A 25,809-nucleotide genomic window follows, 5' to 3' on the forward strand; every position below is an offset into this window, starting at 1 on the left:
TTTCCCTGTAATACAACCTCCTCTCTGCCCCTGTGTTATCCCCCAGGCTTGTTGCCAAGCCTCCAAAGGCCCCGTGAGGAGACAGGCAATGTCATCAGTTCCCTTCTGGACTTTCTATGCCCCTTCCTTCACGCCCTCCCAGCTCTCATTTGCTATTTCTCCATCCTTTAATCTGCCTGCTAATCTTCTAACAGCACTCTAATTTGCCTGTGTGGGTGCCCTGGGGAGGAGAGGGTCTCAGGGGATGGGTAATGGGACACCAGGCTTCTCCGCTACCTGGTCAGATGCAGTGGAGGAATGACTGCGAATGCAGGAAAATGCTCCTTGGCTTGTCTGGGAAGCCAGGGTTGAAGTTGAGAGCCTGGATACCCAAGACGCCTGGATCTCTGCCACTGGACCTCCTTTTTGGGATAGCAGTAGTAGGTTATTTCCTCTTATGCAAGGTAGCTGTTAGAGGGAGAGGGGGTGTCATGCATTGGACTCTTGGAAAGGTCCAAGGGAGGTCTGCTAGTAACTGGGAAGGGATGGGGAAGGACACATGGTACCTAAACCGGCCCAGCCAGACTTCGAGGGAGGACGTTCCCTCCCTGGGCAGCTTGTTCCACAGTCCTTGTTAACACAGGGCGGAGGCTGTTTTTGAGGTTGCATCTCTGTCTATACTGTGCCCGTGCTGGCTGTGTGAAAACCTGTGGTGCAGAAACCACACAGAGGGGTCAGAAGCAAGCACGGCCTTCTGGTGTCACACGTTAAAGGACCGATGGATGTGGGGAAAGACCGCAGGCGCTAGACCTGGCTTTGCATGCAGCGCTGACCATCCTTTTGCAGAGCAGAGCTGTACCTCAAGTCCTCAGCTGGGCCCACAGGTGCCATTGTGCTTGGCTGGGGAGAAAAGCAAGACAGCAACACAGTGCTACCCTGGCCTTCAGTAAAAGGCCTGCTTTCCAAGACCCACAGTGCCAGGATTGGGTTTGCATGGGGCACTTTGTGGGTTGGCTTTTGATTTCTTTTACAGTGGGAGGAGGGGCAATCTCGACAGAAGCTACATTCTCTGAAACAGAGACCCCCTCTTGCTGACCCCCCAGCCAGGAGCTATCAGAGCCGCCGGGAGCTGAGCTCTGCTTCTGATCTACCTGCTTTCCTGGGCAGCCGTATCCACCGGAGCAAATGGGTGGAAATGCCGCTGCTCTGCCTTGGGTGCCTTTTGCACCCGCTTGGCCTTTCTCCCCTTAGTGCAGAGGATGACACTGTAGGGCAGAGGAGGCTGAAACGAATGGGATGGGGCTTGTATGCTAGAGCTTTCCCCGACCCAGACAGCAGGAGCAGGCCAAATCTTGTGGACATGGGCCACGGACAGCCCCATCGACTCATACAGCATGGGGGTTGGAAAGGCGCTCAGGAGGTCACATCGAGTCCAACCCCTGCTCCAAGCAGGAACAGCCCCAACTACGGCATCCCAGCCAGGGCTTTGTCTAGCCGGGTCTTCAAAACCTCCAAGGACATAGATGCCGCCACCTCTCTGGGTAACCAGTTCCAGTGCATTTCTACCCTCCTAGTGAGAAAGTTTTCCTAACATCTAACCCAAACCTCCCGTGCTGCAACTGGACCCCATCACTCCTTGTTCTGTCATCTGCCACCACTGAGAATAGTTCAGCTTCATCCTTTTTGGAGCCACCCCGCAGGGAGTTGGAGGATGCTGTTAAATCCCCCCTCAGTCTTCTCTTCTCCAGACTCAGCAAACCTAGTTCCCTCAGCTTCCCGTCACCAGTCCTGTCCCCCAGCCCCCCGACCATTTTTGTTGCCCTCTGCTGGACTCTCTCCAACTTATCCACATCCTTTCTGTAGTGGGGGCCCCAAACTGGGCACAGGACTCCAGATGTGGGCTCCCCAGTGCTGAACAGAAGGTGTTGGCACTGGATCTGGTCTCAGTCCCGGAGACACAGAGTCACCGTCCTGGTGGAGTCACAAGTTGTTGGCACTGGGTCATAAATCCATAAAGTTTGCCTATGATCCAATGGAGAGGTCATGGTTGGTCTCTCGGCCCAGAACAAGGCACCGGGGCCATTATAAATCGATAAAATTTGCCTATGATCGAATGGAGAGGTGGTGGTCAGTGTCCTGGTTTGGAGCAAGGTCTCTGGATCATAAATCCATAATATTTGCCTATGATCGAAGGGAGAGCTGGTGGTCAGTCTCTCGGCCCAGAATAAGTTTTTGGATCATAAATCGATAAAATTTGCTTATGATCGAATGCAGAGGTCGTGGTCGGTGTGGGGCGTTAGCACAAGGGACCTGGGTCAGACATCAGCGACATTTTCCTACGATCGAAAGGAGAGGTGGTGGTCAGCCTCTCGGCCCAGAACAAGGTCTCCGGGTCATAAACGGATCAAATCTGCCTACAATCCAATGGAGAGGTTGCGGTCGGTCTCCAAGGTTTTCGGCTCATAAATCCATTCAGTTCGCCTGCGATCGGACGGAGAGGTCGCGGTCGGTTCGGGGGTTTGGCACACGGTACCTGGGTCAAAAATGAATCAAGTTTGCCCGTGATCAGATGGAGAGCTGGCGGTCCAGAACAAGGTTTCTGGCTGGTGAGTCGCTCCAGCCGCCCCCGAGGGAAGGGGAAGGCGGCGGTGGGTTTGGCACAAGTACCTGGGTCATAAATCAGTACCATTTGCCTGTGCCCGAGAGGAGAGGTGGTGGTCGGCCTACCGGCCCGGAACAAGGGGCGGCATCGACCGGGCGGCGGGGCCGGCGTCCCGTCACGCCGCCGGGAGCAGGCGCCTGGGTCGCCCGCGGGCGGCCGGGCCGGGCCGGGGGCCGGGCCGGGCCGGGCCGGCGGGGCGGGGGCAGGTAGGCGCCGCGGGGCCGCCCCCTCGGCCGGCCGGGCTCGGGGCGGAGGGCCCGGCGCGGCGCGGCGCGGCGCGGCGCGGAGCAGACAATGGGAGGCGGGCGGGAGGCGGCGGCGGCGGCCGCCGGGAGGAGCCGGGGAGCGCTCGGGCTCGGGGCGGCGGGCGCGCAGGCGGCGGCGGGCGGACAATAGCCGGGCCCGGCCCGCGGCGGCGCCGCCCGGAGCTGAGGTGAGTGGCGGGACAAAGGGGCCGCCCAGGCCCGGGACTCTGCTGGGAGGGCGGCCTGGCAGCGCCCGGGGTCCCCTGAGGGGCAGGCTCGGGGTGGCGTGGCCACGGCCCCCCCTCGGGACGAGGACCCACCAGGTGTCGGGGACCGCGCCGGCGGGGATGCCTTGCCAGCGGGCACCGGGCGAGGTCTTCGTGGCCCGGCGGTGGAGGAGGACAGCTGGACGCGTCCAACAAAGCCGTCCCTCGGGGCGCCGCGGCGGGTTTCCACGCCGGAGAAGTTGCACCGTGCCGGGCGGCTGTGCCACCTGGAGCCGCGCGGCGTGGCCCGGGCAGGTGGCAGGGGTGCGGCATCAGCCCTGGGCCAGGCCGCCTTTCGCAGGAGAGGGCGTGCGTGCGAGGCCGCAGGCCCCGGGGGAATCGCTGAAGAGGCGGCGGGGAAGGTGGCGTCCCTGGGGTGGGCGATTGCTTCATTGCAGCCAGGCTGGGTTGGGTTGGGACCCGCTCGGCGCAGAGGCAGACGGGGCCCGGCCTGCGCTCGGCGCACGGGCACGGTTTCTCCCCGCCCGGGGCCGGGGCGAGCGCGCTGGGGATCGTACCCGCTGACTTAATTAGCAGATGACTTCATTTCAAGCAGGAGATGGCTCCGTGCCTGGCTGCCATGCGGTGGGGGCCTGGCGTGGCGGGGGCGTGGTGCCTCGGCCCAGCAAGGCCAGCGGCTTTCTCTTTCCAACCCTCTTCCTGACGGGGCTTGACTCGGTGCCCTTGGCCTTGGCACAGGACCACAGGCCCGTGGCGACCGTCTGACCCTGTGCCCTGCCCGGGCCTGGGAACATCCCTCCAGGCCTGTTGCGTGGCTCTTGCCGGCAAGATCTGGTTTCGAGTCCGTCATTTTTAGGCTCTGTGTGGTCTCTTCCCCTTGCAAAACACAGCTCGCTCTGGGGTGGGCTGCTGGGCCAGACCCTCGCTTTGCTGGGTGTTTGGGCTCAAGTGAGGGGCACAAGGCTGCCAGGGGCCTTGCCTTGGAAAGGGGACGTGTCTGAGTTGCCTCTGCTGGGATTTGAACTGGGGAAGCTAGGGAACTGTCATGCACCAGACTTGAATGCTGGGGTTGTGTGGGAGGCCCCAAACTCAGGAAAGAAAGCGGGTGGCAGGTCGCTCCCCTCTCTCCCTCTCCATCTCTTCTCCCCCTGCCTCAGTTGCCAGCTCAGTTGAGTGGGGCAAGCTCTTTGGGGCAGAGGCCTGTCTCAGCTGGGAGCCCCGAGCGCTGTGATCTTGCTAGCAATACAGAAGAGTTGGGGACAGGCATCGATTTGGGGCCAGAATGACCTAGGCCAGGCCGTGCTGAGGCTGGTGGACACCAGGCTGGGAGGGGGTTGTGGCTGTGGGAGGCTGGAGAAGGTCTGTTGCAAGGGTGCTGAATGGCGATCAGACCCGGCGAGCCTGATTTTTGCCTTCTCCGGAGCTGGAAGCGTTTGGCCAGGTGCTTGCTGTAGATGCCCCGGTCTGCCCTGGCTGTGCCCCTCCAACGGGATGCTGCAGGCAGGAGGGGCCTGGCAGGTCTGGCCCGGTGCTGGACAGAAGTGGGGCTGGAGCTGCTTTCATTGTGGTGTCGGGCATTTGGCCCTGGGCCTGTCCCTTATCCCCCCACCACTGGCTCCCTGCGTGACCTCAGTCATGTCACTTCAGTCCTCTGGGCCTCCATTCTACCGGTAGGGACGGTAGCTTAGCCCCGGTCTGGGGGCTGTGATGCTGGGAGCCAGGTCGGTACACTGAAGTTATTCCCAGTTCAACAGGCGAAGTGACTTATCCAGCGTCCCGTGGTGACAGAGAGGCAGAGCTGGGAGGGGACCCCAGAAATTCTGGCTGCTCTGGGGTTTGCTGCTCAAATGTGCTTGTTGGGGCCAGCAGCCAGAGACCTGATGGGGCACCTTGGGTGCACCGAGGTCGCACCATTTGCACCATCTCTGCTCCTTTCCTGCCAGGAGTCCCCCTCATGCTGCCTTAGCCCTGTGTTTTGATCTCCTCGGAGGCAGGAAGGCAGGCAGGGGTGGAGAAGATGCACACAAAGGGCCAGGGGCTGTGGGTGGTGGGGGAGGAGTCAGGACACTGCTGACACTTCAGGAAGGCCTTTGACACGGTATCCCACCCCATACTGGTGAACAAGTTAAGGGGCTGTGACTTGGATGACTGCACAGTCCGGTGGGTGGAGAATGGCTGGAGGGTCGCACCCAGAGAGTTGTGGTGGATGGGTCGGTTTCGACCTGGAAGAGTGTGGGCAGTGGGGTCCCGCAGGGCTCGGTGCTTGGACCGATACTCTTTAATGTCTTCATCAGCGACTTGGACGAGGGGGTGAAATGTACTCTGTCCAAGTTTGCAGATGACACTAAGCTATGGGGCGAAGTGGACACGCCGGAGGGCAGGGAACAGCTGCAAGCAGACCTGGACAGGTTAGACAAGTGGGCAGAAAACAACAGAATGCAGTTCAACAAGGAGAAATGCAAAGTGCTGCATCTAGGGAGGAAAAATGTCCAGCACACCTACAGCCTAGGAAATGACCTGCTGGGTGGCACGGAAGTGGAAAGGGATCTTGGAGTCCTAGTGGACTCCAAGATGAACATGAGTCGGCAGTGTGACGAAACCATCAGAAAAGCCAATGGCACTTTATCGTGCATCAGCAGATGCATGACAAATAGGTCCAAGGAGGTGATACTTCCCCTCTATCGGGTGCTGGTCAGACCGCAGCTGGAGTACTGCGTGCAATTCTGGGCGCCGCACTTCAAGAAAGATGCGGATAACCTGGAGAGGGTCCAGAGAAGGGCCACTCGTATGGTTAAGGGCCTGCAGGCCAAGCCCTATGAGGAGAGATTAGAGAAACTGGACCTTTTCAGCCTCCGCAAGAGAAGGTTGAGAGGCGACCTGGTGGCCGCCTATAAGTTCGTCAGGGGGGCACAGAAAGGAATTGGTGAGTATTTATTCACCAAGGCGCCCCCGGGGGTTACAAGAAATAATGGCCACAAGCTGGAGGAGAGCAGATTTAGATTAGATATTAGGAGGAACTTCTTCACAGTTCGAGTGGCCAAGGTCTGGAACGGGCTCCCAAGGGAGGTGGTGCTCTCCCCTACCCTGGGGGTATTCAAGAGAAGGTTGGATGTGTATCTAGCTGGGGTAATGTAGGCCCAGCACTCTTTCCTGCTTATGCAGGGGGTCGGACTCGATGATCTATTGAGGTCCCTTCCGACCCTAGCGTCTATGAATCTATGAATCTATGAAAGTGGGGGAATTTAGGGGCCAAGATCCCAGGGCAGGGGGCAGGGAGGAGCCAGCTCAGGACCTGGGGCTTTCCTGCCCTGCCCTGCCAGGCCTTGGAGCATGGCTCTGCCTGGTAGGATAGGTGGGACTGGGCCATGCTCTGTGGCTGAGAGCACTCCCCAGCTCAGATACCAGGGCCTAGGATCCCTGTGCAGAGCCAGGGACTGGGCATCACGGGTCCCCAGCGATGCTGGGTGTAGGTAGGGACTCGGCACTGTGGGTCCCCAGCGATGCTTTGGCAGGGATCCCCCACCAAAGCTTCAGGCTTTGCACACCTCTGGGTGGTCAAGGCCTGATGGGGAGGCCGGAACGGGCCTGTGTGCCTGCATGGGAGGTTAGATGCTTTTCTGCAGTATCTGGCGGCTGTCAGAGTTGGGATCTGCCCCGGCTGGGCTGTGCAGAAAGCCCCTAAACACCCCAGGATTGTGACCAGACTTTTATCAGCCTTTCCTCCCCGGTGCACCGTGCGTCAGAGCCTGAGCTGGGGGCTTGGTTTCAAAGCCGTGCTCTCTGGACTGCACCCTGAAAGCTGGCTTGTATGAAGGTGCAGGAAGTCTCCCCCCATACTGGCCATGGTATGAGCCCCGTCTTCTTCCTGAACTCCTCCAAGCACTGAGCTCAGCTCCCCAGAGGAGACCCAGGGGGTGGGGAAGAAAATGTCAGTGTTTGCACTTGGAGGAGGGAGCTTGCAAACAATAGCTGCTCGGCAGATTGCCTTGGTGGCCTCTTCGCAGCGTCTCAGCTGTCGAGGGGGTGAGGACGCTGCTTTCCAGGGTAGGGGCAAGCTTCTCCGTGACCTAGTTCCCACTGGTCTTACCTGGAAAGAGCTGGAGGGGGTCTGGCCTCCCCCCTCATCCCATCTCTCCTGGGATTGCTGGGCTGGAGCAGGCAATCTCAGCACCCTTGCAGCTCATCACGGTGGGTGCATGCGTGTGCGTAGTTGAATGGGCTCTGTATGGCCTTGCAGCAGGCCATGGCTTGGCTCTACAGGCACTGGAGCTCAGCCCCTGGCACCGCTGCAGCATTGGGCACATCCCGGCCTGTGTATCCCATGCACACCCCCTCTTTCCTCCACCCCGGCGTCTCCTGGTTCAGCTTCCAGGCCCTGGGGTTGGGGGTGGAGGCAGCACCCATGGGCTCCCTCCTCTTGTCAAGACCTATTTGCTGATCAATGGATCAGCTTCGGCAGGGGCCTCTTGCTCCAGGTGAACTGGGCGCCTGTTCCTGAAAAGCCTTTGTCAGACACTCTACGCAGGGATCCCCAGGCAAGATCCTTTGCTCTTGCTCCTGGCCCCTACCAAAGACCTACATACCTCAGCAGCTGCTGCTGGTCACTGGACTGGGAGGGAGGAGAGGCCAGTGGTTAGGGCCTTAAGAAACTGGGGTTTGGTTACCTGCTTTGCCCCATACAGCCCGCCTGGCACATGGTGGCTTCCTGCCTCAGTTTCCCCATCTGTCTCGTGGAAAGAGAGAAGCACATCCCTGCTTTCTGGGGCTGACCATTAGGGTAAATGCATGTACTGGGGTGCTGTGGTTATGGGCACGTGTGGTCCTTCCTGAACAGTGTCGCTCAGATGAGAATGCAGCTTGCCTTATCCCTCCCCCCAAAACCACCCTCAAGCCCCAATTTATGGGATTGAGCTGGTAGCATTCGCCTGCTGGGACAGGATACCCTGGCTGGGGTTTCTGAGGAAGCAAAGGGCCCAGATTCATGGAGATCTGGGCACCTTGGCCCTTGGGAAATCCTGGCTTGAATACCTGGTGGCTGCAGCATGTAACGGGGACTGGTATCAACTTGCTGTGGTGCATGCCCAAGGGAGACAGTCCTGGCTCCCAGGGTTCAGGACATGAATAGAGGAGACCAATGTAGCCCCACAACTGGCTTTGAGCAGACAAGGGGCAGGAGGTGATGGGAAGAAGTGTGGCACCCAGCTCCTCCTGCCTCCCAGCCTGATGCCATCCTTGCATTCGCATCCCACCGCCTTTCCCAGGCTGCCTGGCCATGCACTTCCCGACTGACCCCCTGAGCAGGATAATCCTTTGAGAGACAACTTGAGTGCTTCCGAGAGGAGGAAACACACTATTGTATCTTGGCAAGAAGCACCGGCTCACTCCTCCTTGACACAAAGGGACCCGAGCCACTTGGGCAGGGGAAGGGGCCTGAGAGTGGGTGTGAGTTACACCCTCCTTTCCAGCGGACAGTCCTCCTTCCTGCTCTTCCTCCTTGCTGGAAAGCTGGATCCTTGCAGGCACTTTGCAAAATCCTCGCAGGTGCCTTCTCCTTGCTGGGATCAGCTCTCTCTTCCTGGCTCCACTTGGCCGGTGGGGAGATGGGTCCCAAAGCATTTCCTGCATCATCTCACCTCCCCATTGCAATGCTGTGATTTCTCTCTGATGCTTATTTAGGGAGTCTGGATTCACGGAGGCGCTGACCTGATGCTGGGGGCAGAAAGCACCTGGTTCTTGTCAGTGCAGAAGGTGGGGAGAATGGGATGCACCCGTGGGCACTGCCGGTGTCCCAGCCTCCTCCAAGGGACCTGCTCTGATGCAGTTCCCACAAAGCTGCAGCACGCGTGTCGGCTTCCCATGTTCCTGCCGGCATCAATGAACCACCGTGCAGTGCCAAAAACATCCCACCTCCAGCTGGATCCTGGGCGGAGTTTCCTCATATCCAGATTTACTACTTAGCCAAGGGCCAGGGCCTAGGCTCAGTGCCTGTGGGGGTGGGCACAGCCTTGCCCCTGTGGGAGGGGGGGAGGAGGGGTCAGCAGGTCCCACTTGGTGATGGCTGGGCCTGCGCTGCCCCGTATGCCGGCGTGCTGAGGTCATGCCCAGCTCCTTGCAAGCTCTGATGTTAATTAGGCCAGAGGGGGGGAGGGAGCCCTTACTAAATAAAACCCATTGTGTGGGTTTCTAGGCCAAGCCAGGCCTGCCTGCGTCTGGTCATTATTATTTGCGTGACCCGCCGAGCTCTACCAGGCTCTGCCCAGCCGTAGAGAGAGGACCCTGGCCCCAGATTGCTTCCAGCATGTCTTCTCTGGAAAATCAAGCCTTTTTATCCAGGGCACTTCCCTGCCATGGGAGGGCACAGCCGGCCATGCAGCCTCGAGCTCTGCCGTCTTGCGCTGGCCACCCTGAGGCTTTTAACTTCAAATCGAAAGGAAAAGATATTGCTTTGTGCAATGTGCCTCAGTCCGAAGCTGCTGGGAGCTTCACAGCTGCCTGACCCCTCCCTGGGCCCATCTACACATGCGCATTTACTGCGTAGTCACTAAAATTACTGTGCTGGCAGGCACACGTCTACATGTGCACACTGGTACTGTGCAGCAAATATGGCGACTTACACCGACTTGAGCATAAATTTGATACCTGCATCATGCAGGTATCAGATTTACGCCAGATTAGTTACTGTGTAGTAACACATGTGTAGGCGCCTTACTACATAGTAACATTGTGTGTGCGGACTGACTTGGGGCTAACTTTAGTTCCAAATCAGTCCATACAGGGTTAATGTGCTTTAATGCCTGCACATGTAGACACCAGCCTATTCCTGCTTACTGCGCAGTAAATTTATGCCGGTGTAAATGCATGTGTAGACACAACTCCTGAGAGGGTGCTGGGCAGAGCCCTGGAGCCCAGCAGCCCCTGCCTTCCTCTTGCATTATTGCATTATTACCCCAGGAAGCTCCCTGGCCTAGCAGGGCAGGTGCAGGGGGGACGTGTGGGGAAGGAAATTGCCAGCTGGCTGCTTTGTTTGCAAACAGAGCTGGCAGGAGCTGATGGATTGGTCTCCGCCCTCCTGCCACCTCTGCCCCTCCTTGCCCAGCAGTTGGCTTTGCTCCCTTGTTTGCAGCTCTGGGGTTGGGAGTGGCTGCAGCCACCTTCGCTGCCTCCCAAAGCAGCTCTGCTGGCTCTCTTAGGCCTGAGGCCAGAGCTCTAGTGTGGCCATAAAAGCCACCCCGGCCCCCTGTGCTCCTCGATCAGGGCCTTCAGCTTGGGGGTGCCCTGGCTCAGACAATTGGGACTCTCAGAGGAGACCCCAGATCTTTTGTTGCTCTTGAAATCTGCCCTTGTGTTTGGCAGGGAGGTTTTTTGGGAGGAACTCAGAGCTATGTGGCTGCAAAGTGGCAGGTGCCATTGTAACTACCCCTCACTTGGAGGTGGCACCGTGTCTCCCACCTGCTTTTCTCTACGTGCGAGCAGGTGTTCAGTGTCAGGCAGACAGGCATGCTGTAGGGTTGGCTTTGTTTCTCCAGGCCCTGAGCCGCAGAAGAGCTTGCCTGTGTTCAGAGCCCATTCTGGGGGTGGCCCCTGGTGTCAGTCCCCAGGAGAAGGCTGCGTGTAGCTGTGAGCCTCTGTCCCAGGACCAGCTTGTGTAAGGTGGCAGCACCGGTTGCACTCCAAGCAGACCTGGCCTCCACATAATTGATTTCCCTTCTGCTAGGAGCCTGACCTGCAAAACCACACACATCTGCTGCATGTAACAGAGATGCCACAGCTTTGTGTGCGTGCTAGCATCTCCCCATCATAGACAGGCAGAGCCTGGTCCTGGTGAACCCCAGGGGGATCCCTGCTTGGGCTCAGTGCTGTAGGTTCGATCCTGGTGGCCGGTGTGTCGTGGTAAGCTTGTCTCCCAGCTGCGCTTTCTTCGCTTGAAGAGGGCAGGCTCACTGGGTCATGTGAACACGCAGGGGGAGACTCACAGCAGGGGGCCAGTTTGCAAGCTGAGAAATGATACCCCCTCTCAATATCCAGGGCTGCCGACTCCCCCAGGACTGACCTCTGGGTAACCCGCCTTGCAACCGAGACCGTAGCAGCAGGGAGGCTGGGGGGCGAAGCCAGCTTGGTTTGGCTGGTGTGGGGGGGCAGTAATGCTTCACTTCATTTCTGCAGTCGTGTCTTAATAGAGCAAACCCCTCTGCCCTGGGAGTGGCTTGTGCCCCCCTTGGAGTTTTGCTGGGTGTCGTGCTGTGTTGTGGACCGGGGGACAGCCCCGGGACACAGGTAACAAGCTGGGGTAAGCCCCATATCCTCTGCTTAAACCTAGCAAGCCCCCTTGAGAGGTCCCCCATGCCCTGATGTCCTCAGTAAGAGAGGCCAGCAGAAGAGCTAGGAACATGTGAGATGCAGGCACCCCCCTGGCACAAGCGAGGCTGAGACCTGTCAGAACTCATCTCAGAGGTGGTGAGATGCAGAGATCCCAGTGCCCAGCCTGAAAGCATCCTGGCCAGGTCTTTGCAGATGCCCTTGTATACCTGAGCACCCTTTGCACCCAGTGGGGAGCCTTGAGGGGTTGGGAATTACCACTGGCAGGCCCTTTCACCATGCAACAGGTGCTTTGAGATCAGCGCGAATTGTTACCTCCCTTTGGGAGCTGGGTGCCGGAGCAGGGACAGGCCTGGTGCCCACCTGTGTCTGCTCCCTTCCCCAAAGGATTGGGGGATACACCGAATAGACAGTCCTGGTTCTGCTGTGACGTGAGGCTGCCGGGTTCTCACGCTGCCTGGCTGCCACTCGCTGCCTCGGGTGCTGTGAAGCTCACTGCTGTCTGCCACCCCGGCCCTGCGAAATGCGCAGTGGAGGCAGCGAAGGAGCCAACTCTGAGCTCAGGGAGGGCTGCACTTATGTGGGTCCTTGTCCCAGCTCCACTGTCACCTCCGTGTCTCTGCCTGAAACAGGGACGATCCCTTGCCCTTGCCTCGAATGGGATTCCCAGAGCAGAGGCTTTGCTGGGTCTACGCAGCGCCCAATGCCATGGAGACTCCGGATGCAGAAGAGCAGAAATAACAGCTCCTTTGCACCTCACCACATCCAAACTTCCTTGTTCTGGGGGTCAATAAAGCAGCTACAGCATCGCCAGCACCTTTGTGCCTATGTACGTGCCTCCATCTCTGGGGGTGCATCCTACCTTGGCTGTCCCTAGGTAATTATAGCAACACTGCATTTGCACGTAGCAAAACCTACACGATGAGCAAGGCTGGCTGCAAAACAGAGGACTCAAAGGGAAAATCCTGTGGACTGGGCTTTTTCTCCCCTCTGCCCACCCTGCAAAATCCCTGTCAAAAAACGGGAGGGGTGCTGTTTTCAGACCCACACAAAAGATTGGCACATGAAGTCTGGTCCCATTTAAAAACATACGTTTTAGAAACATTTTGAACAGAGCTTTTCTTTTCGGCCTGGAAAGCTCAGGGGGAAATAGTACTGGTGGGGATGGAGATGTCAGAGCCGGTCTGCTTCAGGCGCAAGGGTGCAGGATGAGCGATGCCGGCATCTTGCCCTCGAATGACCCAACGTTAGAGGGTAAAGGCCCATCCCTTGTGCTGCGGGCAGGTGAGAGTCTACAGTGTCTCCAATGCAAGGATTTTGGCTACATAGTTGATGGTGATGGGGTGTTGCATTCAAGCTTTCCCTCTTTCTTGCACCTTCTGACACGGGGCACGTGAGACTGGGAGGCATCTGAACCCCAAAGCCTCTGGGCTTGGAGCTTGCATGTAAGTACATCCATGGATTTGGGAGCATTTGAAGCCCCAAGGTGAAGAGTCTGGGAGGGAAGAGACTGGCCGGTGGTAGCACCACACACTTGAATGATGGAGCTCTGCTCACTCGAAATGTGGAACTTAATTCGGACCGGATTTGTCCTGGAAACAGAATTAAAAAGAAAAGATGAGTGCTTTGGCTGGGAGCACTGGCAGAGGCCGGCAGTCCTCTGAGGGGCTGGCTGAAGCAGGTCTTTTGGCTTGATCAATGCTATAGGCTAATCAGAAAGACCAAGCTGGATGGTCCCGGGGTTGATCCTGGGCTGGAGGTTCTTGTTCTAGACCCCAGGTGCCACTGTCCATTCAAAGCCCCTGTCTGGAGTCATTGTCCAAGAGTCTGGCCATGCACTGGTGGGTCGGTGGCCTGTGTTGCGATGTGGCTGATGGGTTTCAGTGGAGCTGGGCTGGGGTTGGGGAGGAGGGTGCTGGCACGATCTACCCTTTTGAGCCCTGGGACCCTTCCTGGACACCCCAGCACTGCACTGGCTGCAGCAGGAGACCTCGTGCACTCATCTCCTTTCTCCCTCTGCAGCTTCCCCGTGGGAACCCAAAGCAGATGCCCCACGCCTGAGCTACTCCAGATGTGGAGGCTTGTCGCCTGCTGCACCCATGAGGATCTGGCTGCCAGTTGCCACCAAGAGCACAGGATGCACAGAGGTCTTGGTGACTGATTCGCCGTAGGGGGGACCAGCCCTTCTGCATCACCGCTGCCACCCCTGCTCCTTCCTGAGTTGAGCCGGTGAGTTCCCACCACGCGTGCAGGGTGTGAGGCCAGGACTCCTGGTTCCCAGGCGTGCAGAGCAGGGAGGTCACCTCTTCCTTCCCTTGGGGCCAGTCTTGGACTCGCAGCAGGGTGAAGGTCACAGATTCCATAGCAACATGTAACAGGTGGCAGGATTGAATTTAGTTTGCACTAGGGCAGGCGGGAGGAAATGCACGGTTGCACATGCGTGTTGGCAAACATGAGCATGCCAGAAGGCATGTAAATGTGCAAGGTACTACCATGTGGGGAGCTGTGTGCAAAGGGGTGACAAGGGGGAACTTGGAATCAGGAGGTTCAAGCGCTTGGGTGGGGTGTGCCTATAGGCATGACCTGGAGAGTGCAAAGAGGGAGCCTGTGTGTGCAAGGGGGGGGAGTGGCTGTGTCCACATGAGGCTGCGTGTGTGCAGCTGTGCCTCTGTGGGGGCATGCACTGATGTATACACGCATGCATGCACACAGCTGGGAGCCGGCGGTAGACGGAGGGCCTGCCCGGGTGCTCTGCACAGAGGGGCCAGCCGGGCCACAGGCTGCTGGCGGGGCCACCCCCTCCCCGCTCCGGCTGGCTGCTGGGAGCAGAGCAGCAGGGAACGCAGCCCGGTGTAAATCTCCTAATGGCGCTAATGAATAGGCCAGGGACAAAGCGCGCCCGGCCCCCTGCCCAGGGAGGGCTGCTTGCCCGCCCGCCCCGGCCCGGTCCCGTATTGTTCCCGGCAGAAATCCGATCCTTCCTTTCAGACCAAACCCAGAGATGAGGGGGGCTGCAAAGGGGGGGGCTTTCTCTTTCTGCTTGTGTTTCTTCGAGCTCCCAGGCCTTGTTGCCATCTCCTAGACAACCAGGGTGGGGGGGCTTTTGTTTCCATAGTGATAAATGTGAGAGAATCTAGCATCATGGACAAAAGGATGCCCACCCCACCCCGGCCCCCTCCCCGAGGCAGGGGAGCCTTGGAAGAGGCCAAAAGACATTTGGGTTTTCTTTTCTGGAAATGGCATTTCCGTGGTAACACGCCGCGTTGCATCGGGCCCACCGTGGCCCTGGCCGCCTCTTCCCTGTGGTGCACCCTGCGTGGCGAGGACAGAGGGGTGTCACTGGGCACTGGGTGCAGCAGGGTTTGTGGCTCTGGGCTGAATGGTGCTTATTCCTGCGGGGAGGATGGCGGGGATCGGGGGAAGCAGGGCTGGGATGTAAAGGATGCTGCTTGCCCCTGAATTGGCGGGGGGGTGGCAAGTCTGCTCTCCCCTGGGAGGAGGTGGCATCTGTGCTGCCCTGAGGCCTCCCTTTTGTGCCCAGCTGCTCCTCTGAGCTGGCTGCTTAGAGCCACAAACTTTCTAGGCTATTTCCAGCTGTTAAAAATGCAGCCTTTTGCCTGGAGATTGCCACCTCCAGATGTGCTAGGAGCTGTGCAAACACACAGCAAAGCAAGTGCTGGGTGCGACTGAGCATGACAGGGATGGAAAGCACCACCCTTGCCGTGGCAGTTGGCTCTAGTGGGGGAAGTGATGGGAACAACCTTCCCCCTCTCTGTAGCATTTGAGAAGAAAGTCATCGTCTCCCTGAATGCACGGGCTCTGGGCAAGAGCATGCCTCTCTGACCATGCTGGCAGAGACCGGTGTGCTGGGGGGAGTTTAACTGGGGAGAATAGCAATGCACACCCTTTGGGGTGCATTGGGGTTAGGTGGGTTGCAGCCGGCTCCATGGGTCTAATTGCACCCTTCTCCATCTCTCCCCCTGCAGCAGGGCATCATTTTCTTTTGAGAGGAGGCCCACCAGCTGATCAAAATAGAGTCCCTCCGGGTGAAAGTCGACTTCCTGAAGGCGCCCCTGGGCCTGAAGAAGCCCGCTTTCAAGGAGGCTGCGGCCGCCTTGGCGGCCGTCCCCGGGCCCGGACGGGCCAAGTCCGTCAACGTGGAGCGCTACAAGGCGCGGCGCTCCGACAACATGGACAACGAGTCGCAGTACTCAGGCTACTCCTACAAGTCGGGGCATTCACGGAGCTCCCGCAAGCATCGGTGAGGCCAGGGTGGGAGGTTGGATTGCGGAGGGGGGTTGATCTAGTCATGCCCTTCGGGGTTGGGAGAGATCCCCTGGAGAAGAGGAGAGGCATGAGGGGTGGAAGGGTCCCCACACAGCTCTGGTAGTGCCTCAGGAGGGGTCTCCTCATCTCCCTCCATCGTGTGTGTCTTTGAATGAAGCACCGCAGATGTCCCCCTTGCTCCAACCCTTCACCGCTCCTTGAGGAGCAAGGGGCAGGGTCCCTGGCATTGGCTGGGGGTACCTGAGGAAGGGAAGTGGATGTGCCCAAAGACCCCCAACACATGCGTACGGAGCTTTGCTTTCATGGCAATATCCACTGCCAGGGGGTGGCAGTGGCAGGGCCCCCTATTACCTGAGGTCTTCCCGTGGGCATCCATGCAGATTATGCAGCTTGTTCCTGCCGACATCCACCCCCTGCCCTAGCTAAGCTGGTCTGGTAGCCCCCTCTTCACTCCATGTGGGGTCTTCTCTCTCCCCCAGAGACCGGCGGGACCGGCACCGCTCCAAAAGCCGAGATGGGAGCCGCGGTGACAAGTCAGTGACCATCCAGGCCCCTGGCGAGCCCCTTCTGGACAACGAGTCAACCCGAGGGGATGAGAGGGTGAGAAGGGGCTGAAGGGGAGGGAGGGAGCACTTCCCCTGGGGCTCTTCAACCCACGCCTATGTAAGCTTAATGCCAAGCATGAACGGCTGCAGCCTGCCGCCTGCTAGACCCAATCTCACAAAGCCTCTTGGAAGGCCAGGGGCTCCATGAAAACATCACCTCGCAGTTCAGCTTGCGTGGCATTGCTGAATACCTCGGAGAGGCCCTGCCACACCTTGCCTCGGCTCTGCGTGGCTCAGGAGCAGGTCTGGGGCGTGGAGCCCAGCAGCTCACCTGGTATCCGTTGCCCTTTGTGTGACAGTTCCTGGCATTTCACAAGGAGAAAATAAACCAGCCCCTGGAGGAAGAAAGCTGGCGGCAAGTCAGTTTGCCAGGGCTGGCGGGAGCTGAGGTTTCCGGGCATCTCTCATGCTAGCAGGCATCCAGTCCTGGGCTGGTGTGTGCCCTCTAGCCTGGCTACAGGGGCCGTCAGGAGGGAGAACAGAGTGGTGGGGCTATCTCTCTGGCTCCTGGTGAGCTTGGGTGGTCGCTGGATATCGCCAGAGCTGCATCACAGGGCAACGTGCAGGCTCTGTTCTGCCCGGGTTTGGGTTGGCAGGGGCATCACCAAGGAAGGAGGGGCATGGGGCCAAATGTGCTCGTGCTGCCCAGGACAAAACAGGGCCCGGCCTCCTGCATCCCATTCCTGCTTGGCCACTGCCCTGCTGGTTGACCTGAGGCAAGTTGCTTAGCCACTTTGTGCCTCAGTTTTGCTCTCTGTGGAATGGGAATAACGATCCTGGCCTCCATGGATAGGGCTTGGCGATGAAAATGGAGAGCCTGCAGTTCAGGTCTGGGTTGGATCTGGGGACCTGGACAAGGTTAGCTGCACCCACGCTGGCTGGTGGTAGTGGGTAGCTGGGCAGGACAGTGGGTCTGACCCCACTTGCCGCCCCCAACAAAACCCAGGGTCATTAACCCTTTCCTCGTCCCCTGCAGGACGACAACTGGGGCGAGACCACGACGGTGGTGACAGGGACTTCAGAGCACAGCATCTCTCACGATGACATCACGCGCATCACCAAGGACATGGAGGACAGTGCCCACCTGGACTGCTCGCGCCACCTGGGCGTCTCGCTGGGCGGGGCGCTGGCACTGCTGTCCTTCCTCACCCCACTGGCCTTCATGCTGCTGCCCCAGCTGCTGTGGCGGGAGGAGCTGGAGCCCTGTGGCACACCCTGCGAGGGGCTCTTCATCTCTGTGGCCTTCAAGCTGCTCATCCTGCTGCTGGGCAGTTGGGCCCTCTTCTTCCGGCGCCCCAAGGCTTTCTTCCCCCGCGTCTTTGTCTTCCGGGCCCTGCTGATGGTGCTCGTCTTCCTGCTGGTCGTCTCCTACTGGCTCTTCTATGGCGTGCGCATCCTAGACTCGCGGGACCGCGACTACCAGGGCATCGTGCAGTACGCCGTGTCACTGGTGGACGCCCTGCTCTTTGTCCACTACCTGGCCGTGGTGCTGCTGGAGCTGCGCCAGCTCCAGCCCCAGTTCACGCTCAAGGTGGTGCGCTCCACCGATGGGGCCAGCCGCTTCTACAACGTCGGCCACCTCAGGTGAGGGGAAGCCACGAGGCCCGGGGATTCATTTCTCACAGAGGGAAATGCTGCGTGTGTGGGCACGTGCATGTGCACATGTGCTCACGTGTACTGCCATCCCCTGCAGCTTGGGATTGTGGCTGTGTGTGCATGCACATGTGTTTGCATGTGCTACTAGCCCCTACAGCATGGGATCGTTGCTCTGTGTACATGCACATGCACGTGTGTTTGCATGTGCTACTAGCCCCTGCCGTATGGAATCATTGCTCTGTGCACGTGCATGTGCACATGTGTTAACATGTGCTGCTAGCCCCTGCAGCATGGAATCATTTCTGTATGTGTGCATGTGCATGTGTGTTTGCATGTGCTACTAGTCTTGGCAGCATGGGATCGTTGCTTTGTGTGTATGTATGTTCATGTGTGTTTGCATGCACTACTAACCTCTGCAGCACTGGATTACTGCTCTGTGCATGAGGTGTATGCATGTGCTTGTGTGTTTGCATGTGCTACCAGTCTCTGCAGTATTGGATTGTTCCTCTGTACACATGTGAGGCTGTGCATGTGTATTTACATGCCTGTGTGCACACATGTTCAAGCTCACCACTAAGCCTCTGCTGCATGGGATTGGCTCTCTGTGTGCCTGCATTGGTGTTCACACATGCCACCAGCCTCTGCTACACAGGATCATGTGTATGTATGCATGTGTGTGTGCACACATGTACATGTGTGTGTAAAATGCTGCCCTCTGCATTTTACCAAATCTCTGTGTGCGCATGTGTAAGTGCATGGGTGTGTATGTGTGTGTGTAAAATTCTGCCCTCTGCATTTTACAGATTTCTGTGTGCGTATGTGTGTGTATCTGTGCATGTGTAAAATGCTGCCTTCTGCATTTTACCAAACCTCTGAGTGCACACGTGTGCGTCCACGGGTGTATATGTGTGCATGATTGTGTGCATGAGTGCGCATGTGTATGTGTGACATGGCCCAGCCAGCATTTTTACATGTTTGCTGCTGCTCCCTGCTGGATAACTCTGAAGCTGCAGGCAGGATGCAGGAGGTCCCTGCGGAGTCCCTGCCAGGCTGGGGGCTGGGGAGGGGTTCCTCCAGGCTCCATGTCTGTACTGTGGCAGCTGGGACGGGGCAGCAGTAGGGCACCCAGGGCAGTGCCACTGCCATGTCCTCAGGGAGGGCTGTCCGGAGAGGCCCCGCAGTGCTGAGCACGGGGTTGCCAGGTCCAGCACGCCGCCACCTTCCTCTCGTGTCCCCCTCTGTGCGCCCTGCCGCATGGCTCTAACCGGTTGTTTTGTGTCCCTGCCCCCCCTGGCCCCGGCTGGGTCTCTCTGCAGCATCCAGCGAGTGGCTGTGTGGATCCTGGAGAACTATTACCATGATTTCCCCGTCTACAACCCCGCCCTCCTCAACCTGCCAAAATCCGTCCTGTCCAAGAAAATGTCCGGGTTCAAGGTGTATTCCCTCGGCGAGGGTGAGCTCGCGGCTTCTCGTCTCTCCCCACCCATCGCTGTCTGTTCTCTCTGTGTTGACGGTGTCCCTATCACCCCTTGCTTTCTATCCTAACCCATCCCAGCCCTGCCGTCGCTGCACAGACCTGCCAGCCTGGAGGCACCACCTGCTCCTGTGATTTCTATTTGCTTTGGTACCTTGGGGATTAGGGTTAGGGTTAGGGTTAGGGTCACCTTGGGGTCTGGAGCAGACACACAACCTACTCTCCCAGGGTGGCCATGTGCAATGCCATACCCTAAAGTGGAGGGGGAATAGGTAACGACTCATTTGCCTTGAGCTAACAGCCATCCTGCACAGACACTATTTATTCCAGGGTAGAGCTATACTTGATTTCCCCTGGGTAATTCCCCCTGGGGTTTACAGCAGCACAGGGCTGTTGGCCATGTATCTGCTCCAATTTTATACCAGTAGAAGGACCAAGTACTCTTGTGAAACTGTGTTGGGTGCTTGGGGTCTGAGCTGAGTTATAAGGAGGAATGAACCCATCTGTTGTCTTTATAGATGGCTCTCCCATCCCTTCCAGCCTCAGCACGGAAGCTTGGTTTATTTTTTAACAACCCTTTCTGTCCAGGCAGCATCTTAGAAATCACAGAGCCATGAGGCTAGAGGGACTTTCTGAGGTCCCATCTGGTCCAAGCCCCTGCCTGAGGCAGGATCAGCCCTGTCCAAACCACCCATCATCTAAGCTCTTAGTAAAACTACCATCAACCCTGACACAGCACAAGTGTCACACCTGAATTTGCCCCAGGGAAAGCAGGGGGGCCACTGCAACCAACTGGAAAAGTTCTTTAATATATTTTCAATGATCCCATGCCCCTGCTCCTGGTGAAGGCAGCTTCTCTGCTGCCTTTCCTGCTGGATTATCCTCTTTTTCTGAGCAATCACTGTGTATACCAATGCATTTGCCGTCCCCAGTGCTAATACATTACCTTTACCCTCTGTGTGCCACACATGGGTTTCTGGCTGCACCAGCTTGTGCATGTGGCCCTGTTAACAGGCACCCCAGGTAGGGCAGGGGTCCCGGGTCATGTCTACACCATGGCTGCAGAGAGCTGCGTCATGGCTGGGGTTGGGAAATGTGGATCCTGGCTGCCAGACCACCCCCCTGTATTTAACCCTCTACTCCCCTTCCAGAGAATTCAACGAATAACTCCACAGGCCAGTCGCGGGCCGTGATCGCCGCGGCCGCCCGGCGGCGTGACAACAGCCACAACGAATACTACTATGAAGAGGCAGAGCACGAGCGGCGGGTGCGAAAGCGGCGTGCCAGGTATGGGAGGTGGGGGCAGGCCACCAGTGATGGCAGTGAGGGCCCTGCGGTGCCCTGCAGCCCTCCACCTGGGCAGCCGGGATCCATGCCTGTGTCTCCCATGGGACCAGCTGGCCAGGTCACAGTGCCATCATGGGATCCCTTCCCTCCACAGGTTGGTGGTGGCTGTGGAAGAAGCCTTCACCCACATCAAGCGACTGCAAGAGGAGGACCAGAAGAACCCTCGAGAGATCATGGACCCGCGGGAAGCAGCCCAGGCCATCTTTGCCTCCATGGCCCGCGCTATGCAGAAGTACCTGCGCACCACCAAGCAGCAGCCCTACCACACCATGGAGAGCATCCTGCAGCACCTGGAGTTCTGCATCACCCACGACATGACTCCCAAGGTACAAGGGGGCTGCGGGGAAAAGCCCCCTCCTCCCCTACAGCAGCTGGCACTCCATCTGGCTTGCTCCCTGCTTGCTTGGCCCATCTCCAGGGACACCCCAGCCAGAAGAGGCCTCTGCAGAGCTGGGTGCTGGATTGTTACGCCCTGCAGGATTAGTCTCTGCAGAGTGTTGCAACCTCTGGTGCAGGCTTCGGGATAGCAGGTGGATTAGCAGGCATGGAGATCTCATGATGGGGGCCAGGCTCCTAGCACCTTCCCCAGCTCTTCCACCAAGGGCCTGCTGCATGCTCTGGGAGCTGCCATGTACCCCGTCCCTTGGAGAAAGGTCCCCTCTGGCATCTGGGTTCGCATTTCCAGCTGTGGGGAGAGCTGAGGGCAGCAGGTCCAGTCACCAAGGGTGGCTTCTGAGCCATTGCTGTGGCCAGGTGGGCATTTCTGTGGCTGGAGCTGGCTTGTTCCCATGGCCATTAGGCAAGCTGACCACAGACTTGCCCCTGCTGAGACCAGCCCCCATCTCCTCTCTCTCCCCCAGGCATTCTTGGAGCGGTACCTGAGCGCTGGGCCCACCATCCAGTACCACAAGGACCGCTGGCTGGCCAAGCAGTGGACTCTGGTCAGCGAGGAGCCCGTGACCAATGGCCTGAAGGACGGCATTGTCTTCCTTCTCAAGCGCCACGACTTCAGCCTGGTGGTGAGCACCAAGAAGATCCCCTGCTTCAAGCTCTCCGAGGAGTTCGTGGACCCCAAGTCACACAAGTTTGTCATGAGGCTGCAGTCAGAGACCTCGGTGTGAACTGAAAAGGGCGTGGGGTGGGGGGAGAGGGGCAGGATGCACCCTGGACCCTTTGCCGCAGTCCCCGGCGAGCGTCAGGGGAAGCGCTTCCAACCAGCACACGAGCCTGTTGCCTCCCCAAGGCCTCGCCGTGACCCCTCTGTCTCTCATCGTCTCCACTTGGGGCTCAGAGCCTTTCTCCGTCCCCCCCGTCCCCACTCCCCACCAAACCCAGATTCTTGTAGCAATCTCCCCAGGGGTGCAGGCAGCATCTCAGCCAAGCCAGGACCCTGCGTTTAGTGCCAGATTTCAAGGGCTACTTCCGTGAACTTTCTCACCAGCATCTCCAAGTGCCCGGGCTCCGTTCCTCTCGGGGCTGTCCCAGCTCTGGCCTTTCACAGCCTCCCTGGAGGTTTCGGATTTGGGGCTGGCGATGCCCTCATTGGAAGCCGCAGGAAGCTGGCCGGCACCTCCGAAATGCCACAGCAGCTATGCCAACCTCCCCTGGCCCACCACGGGCAGGAAGAAACCACCCTGTTGGCCCTCCTGCTGAGAGGCCTGGTGCAGAAAGATCTCCCGCGGAGCTTCCCGTAGCAGCAGCAACAACACAGAACAGGTTTTTGAAGAGTAAGAGGTTTTTTAAGTGGTAACTCCCTCTTCACCCCCATCCAACACCTGATCTGTGTCTTCTAAGCAGTGACCGCCACCCACAAGCCTGTCCTGTCCCCCTTCAGTGTCCTGGTTTGATTCTTCCTCTCAGCCAAGCCCCTATTGCATGGATCCCAGCACCAGCAAAGGGCTTTCATGCAGGCATCAGCTATAAGCAATGCAAAGGGCTTTCCAGGCATCCAGTCCCCGGTCTGTGCAGGCACGTGGCTGGCGATAGTGGCACCTATGGCCGTGCTTGCTCCTGTCTGTAGCTGAGCCCTCTCCATCTCCATTGCCTTGAGGACCCGAAGGTTTCCCCCTCCCCACCCCATCTCCCTTGATTTTTTTCCCCAGAGAACAGGCTCAGTCACTCACTGTCCGTGTCGTGCCCTGGGCCAGGCCCCTGCTTGTGTGTGCATCTCTGGTTGTCCCCGCGGTGTAGTCGTCGTCCCAGCCCATCACTCCGATGGGACCCCCCCGCTCATGGGCCTGTATGAATTGTGCCTATGCCATGGTCTGCACCGGGGTGGGAGCAGAGTGGGCACTGCCCTCTGCCCACCCCAGCACAGCCAGGCAAACATTACGATGGGCTCTCCCCGGGCGGGCGGGGGTCCTCTCTCTGGTCGTTTCTGCTCTCGGACCTGGCCGCGGCATCTCTCTCTCTAGGGCTGCAAATACCTCACACGTTTTCTACGGGGTTCTTCGTGCCGGCTGGGCCGCGGGGGGGGTGGGGGGGGCTGTCATTGTGCTGCCGTCTGTGCTGTGCGAGGTGCTCACGTGTGTCGTCCCGGTGTGGGGTTGTTTTTCGGTAGGACCTGCCAGGTTTCCTCACTGTGATTTTGTTTTCGTCTGTCGGGTTTTTGAAGCACTGCGAGGATTTGAGGATTGATTTTCCAGGAGGGGGGTGGGAGGGTGGCAGAGTTTTGCCCTAGGAAGTCAGGACTGTGATGTTTAAGCTTCTTGTTCCTTTTAGTTTTAAGACTAGATTCCTTCCCTGTCCCCCTTGACGCTGTTGCGAGGGGGTTTCCACTCATGTGACCTCCTGGAGAAGCCGGCTAAGAGCCCTCCAGGCTGGAGCTGCCAACCCTGTCGATGCCTGTCTGTCCCCAGCGCAGGGCGGTACATCACTGCCGATCACCGCGGTCTCTGGGGTTCTTCCGTGTGAAGCCTGTAGCAATAGTGGGGACTTCAGGGAGCTTCTCTAACTCTTACCCTTTGTAGCACCATGTCCCTGGGGTAGGGCACCTCTGTTAGTGGGCACCTCCATTAGTGCCCTGCCATGTCCCTGGTGTAGGGCACCTCCTTTAACCCCAGCTAAGGGTTCAGCCTTTGTGCCCACACTGATTTCACCCCTTCCTACCCCAGGTCACCTCACTGCTTGAAGCCGCTGGGTCTGACCGCGACTTCAGAGGCTTTGTACCTGCCAGCTGTGGGACAGCCACCCCCTGCACCGTGACCTGCCAAATCCCAGATCCCAAGAGCAAGCCAAACCTCTGGCTTGCAGAGGATGCTGCATGCCCCCATCTGTCTCCAGGATGTCCTCCACCACTTGCACCCTGATACCATCCCACCTGCCTTTTTGTGCTCTCCTTCACCAAGCCCCTGGGGGGTTGTTTTTGCCAATACTGCTCTTGGCTCAGTCCCGGACTCCATGGGCTCCTTTCTGTCACATTTGCAGGGATAGGAATTTTGTTGGGTTTTTTTTAACTGCAAAAAAGAAGAAAAAACAAACCTGGCTCTTGGCTGAAGTGAGGTTGTAAACGTAGACTCCTTTGGTTTTCCTTTTCCCCAGTTCTGAGTTTAAGGAGAACATCCCCCCCCTTTTTTTTTTACAGAGCCAACCTGTTGTGCATGCGTGTAGAAAGTTGTAAAATGTAAAATTGTTTTTTAATATATAAAAAGCTTGTTTTTACAGTTTGCAGTGGATCGAGGCCTTGCCGCCGCCAATGTAGGACCTTCATTTTTTCATGAATAGAGGAATTAAAATTGTACAATTTCTTTTTTTTTTTTTATAAAATAAATACATTTGACATTTTGCTTCTTTCTCCCCTTGCTTGTTGCTTCGCTCAAGGGTGGAAGCTGTGACCGTGACTGGAGCAGTTGGTTTACACCTGACCAGAGGGAGCGCTTTTTCACACAGCGAGTTATTAACTTGTGGATTCGTTGCTGCAAGAACTGGTGGGGGTTATTGGCTTAATCTACTCTCAGAGGTAATTGGGCCAGTTCATAGGATCATGGACAATGAGGGCAGGAAGGGACCTCAGGAGGTCACATCTAGTCCAGCCCCTGCTCCAAGCAGGACTATCCCCAGCTACATCATCCCAGCCAAAGCTTTGTCTAGCCGGGTCTTAAACACCTCCAAGGATGGAGACTCCACCACCTCTCAAAGGAACCTGTTCCAATGCTTCACTACTCTCCTAGTGAGAAAACTTTTCCTAATATCCAACCTAAACCTCCTTTGCTGCAACTTGAGCCCATTGCTCCTTGTCTTGCCATCTGCCACCACTGAGAACAGTCCAGCTTCGTTCTTTTTGCAACCCCGCTGCAGGGAATTGAAGGCTGCTATTCAATCCCCCTCAGTCTTCTCTTCCGCAGACTAAATCAGCCCAGGTCCCCCAGCCACTCCTCACAAGTCCTGTGCCCCAATCCCTGAATTGTTTTCATTGCCCTCTGCTGGACTCTCTCCAACTCATCCACATCCTGTCTGTAGTGGGGGCCCACAACTGGACACAGCACTCCAGATGTGGCCTCCCCAGTACTGAACAGAGGGGAAGAATCACTTCCCTTGAACTACTGGCAGTGGCAACACTCCTGCTGATGCAGCCTAGGATGTCATTAGGCTTCTTGGCAACAAGGGCACAGTTTGTTCCTATTCAGCTTCTTGTTCCCAGTCACTCCCACGGGTTTTTAGAGAAAAGGACCGTTGGTAGGTATTGAACGTGGTAGGTAAAGAGACTGCCTCTAAGTCAGACCTTCCTAAACCTTTGACTGCTGGAAGTTGCAGCAGGAGAGAGGCAAGTTGCACATGCCCTGGGCACTTTCCCCCTTAGCCTCTGCTCTCTCCCTTACACTGCTCTGGCCCAGTAAATGGCATTTCTGATGTCTTTGATATCACCTTCTTACAGATCTTGCTCCACAGGTGAGTCTCAGCCTAGGTCAGCCAGACACTGCAATTCTGCAGCTCCGACTCTCTCCTTCCAGCTGTGTGGGAAGAGAAGAGTGGTCCTGAGCTTAGCAATCATCCCATCAGAGACCTGCAGGCTGTGGAGAGGGAATGAAACATCTGGGACAGTGTGTGGCCCGGCAGATGGAGCAAGAGGAGG

The 25,809-nt window shown here is 57.8% G+C and overlaps 1 protein-coding gene across 2 annotated transcripts; it reads left to right on the plus strand.

Annotated features, from left to right (window-relative positions):
* Window positions 1–2,675: 2,675 nt before the first annotated feature.
* VANGL2 (VANGL planar cell polarity protein 2) lies at window positions 2,676–24,523 on the plus strand. Of its 2 annotated transcripts, none has more exons than XM_090051596.1 (9): window positions 2,676–2,847; window positions 13,452–13,658; window positions 15,416–15,690; window positions 16,196–16,316; window positions 17,298–17,905; window positions 19,234–19,370; window positions 20,543–20,678; window positions 20,833–21,064; window positions 21,599–24,523. In XM_090051596.1, exons 3-9 carry the CDS (start codon window positions 15,620–15,622, stop codon window positions 21,857–21,859), a joined length of 1,566 nt encoding a protein of 521 aa, XP_089907722.1. In that variant the 5' UTR covers window positions 2,676–2,847; window positions 13,452–13,658; window positions 15,416–15,619; the 3' UTR covers window positions 21,860–24,523. The 2 variants fall into 2 exon arrangements, with proteins under 2 accessions (XP_089907722.1, XP_089907721.1); XM_090051595.1 differs by lacking the exon at window positions 2,676–2,847 and adding an exon at window positions 2,878–3,074.
* The last annotated feature ends 1,286 nt before the right edge of the window (window positions 24,524–25,809 follow it).

The sequence above is a fragment of the Crocodylus siamensis genome, chromosome 6 (assembly GCF_052110815.1).
Source record: "Crocodylus siamensis isolate JL-2025a chromosome 6, ASM5211081v1, whole genome shotgun sequence".
Classification (NCBI taxonomy): Eukaryota; Metazoa; Chordata; order Crocodylia; family Crocodylidae; genus Crocodylus; species Crocodylus siamensis.

Bases quoted from the DNA above. Each gene is read 5' to 3' on its own strand.
- VANGL2 (XM_090051596.1), top strand. From the start codon at position 15,620: ATGGACAACGAGTCGCAGTACTCAGGCTACTCCTACAAGTCGGGGCAT. The intron at 16,317-17,297 runs GTGAGAAGGGGC...CGTCCCCTGCAG, and splicing joins CAACCCGAGGGGATGAGAGG to GACGACAACTGGGGCGAGAC. The intron at 19,371-20,542 runs GTGAGCTCGCGG...CTCCCCTTCCAG, and splicing joins GGTGTATTCCCTCGGCGAGG to AGAATTCAACGAATAACTCC.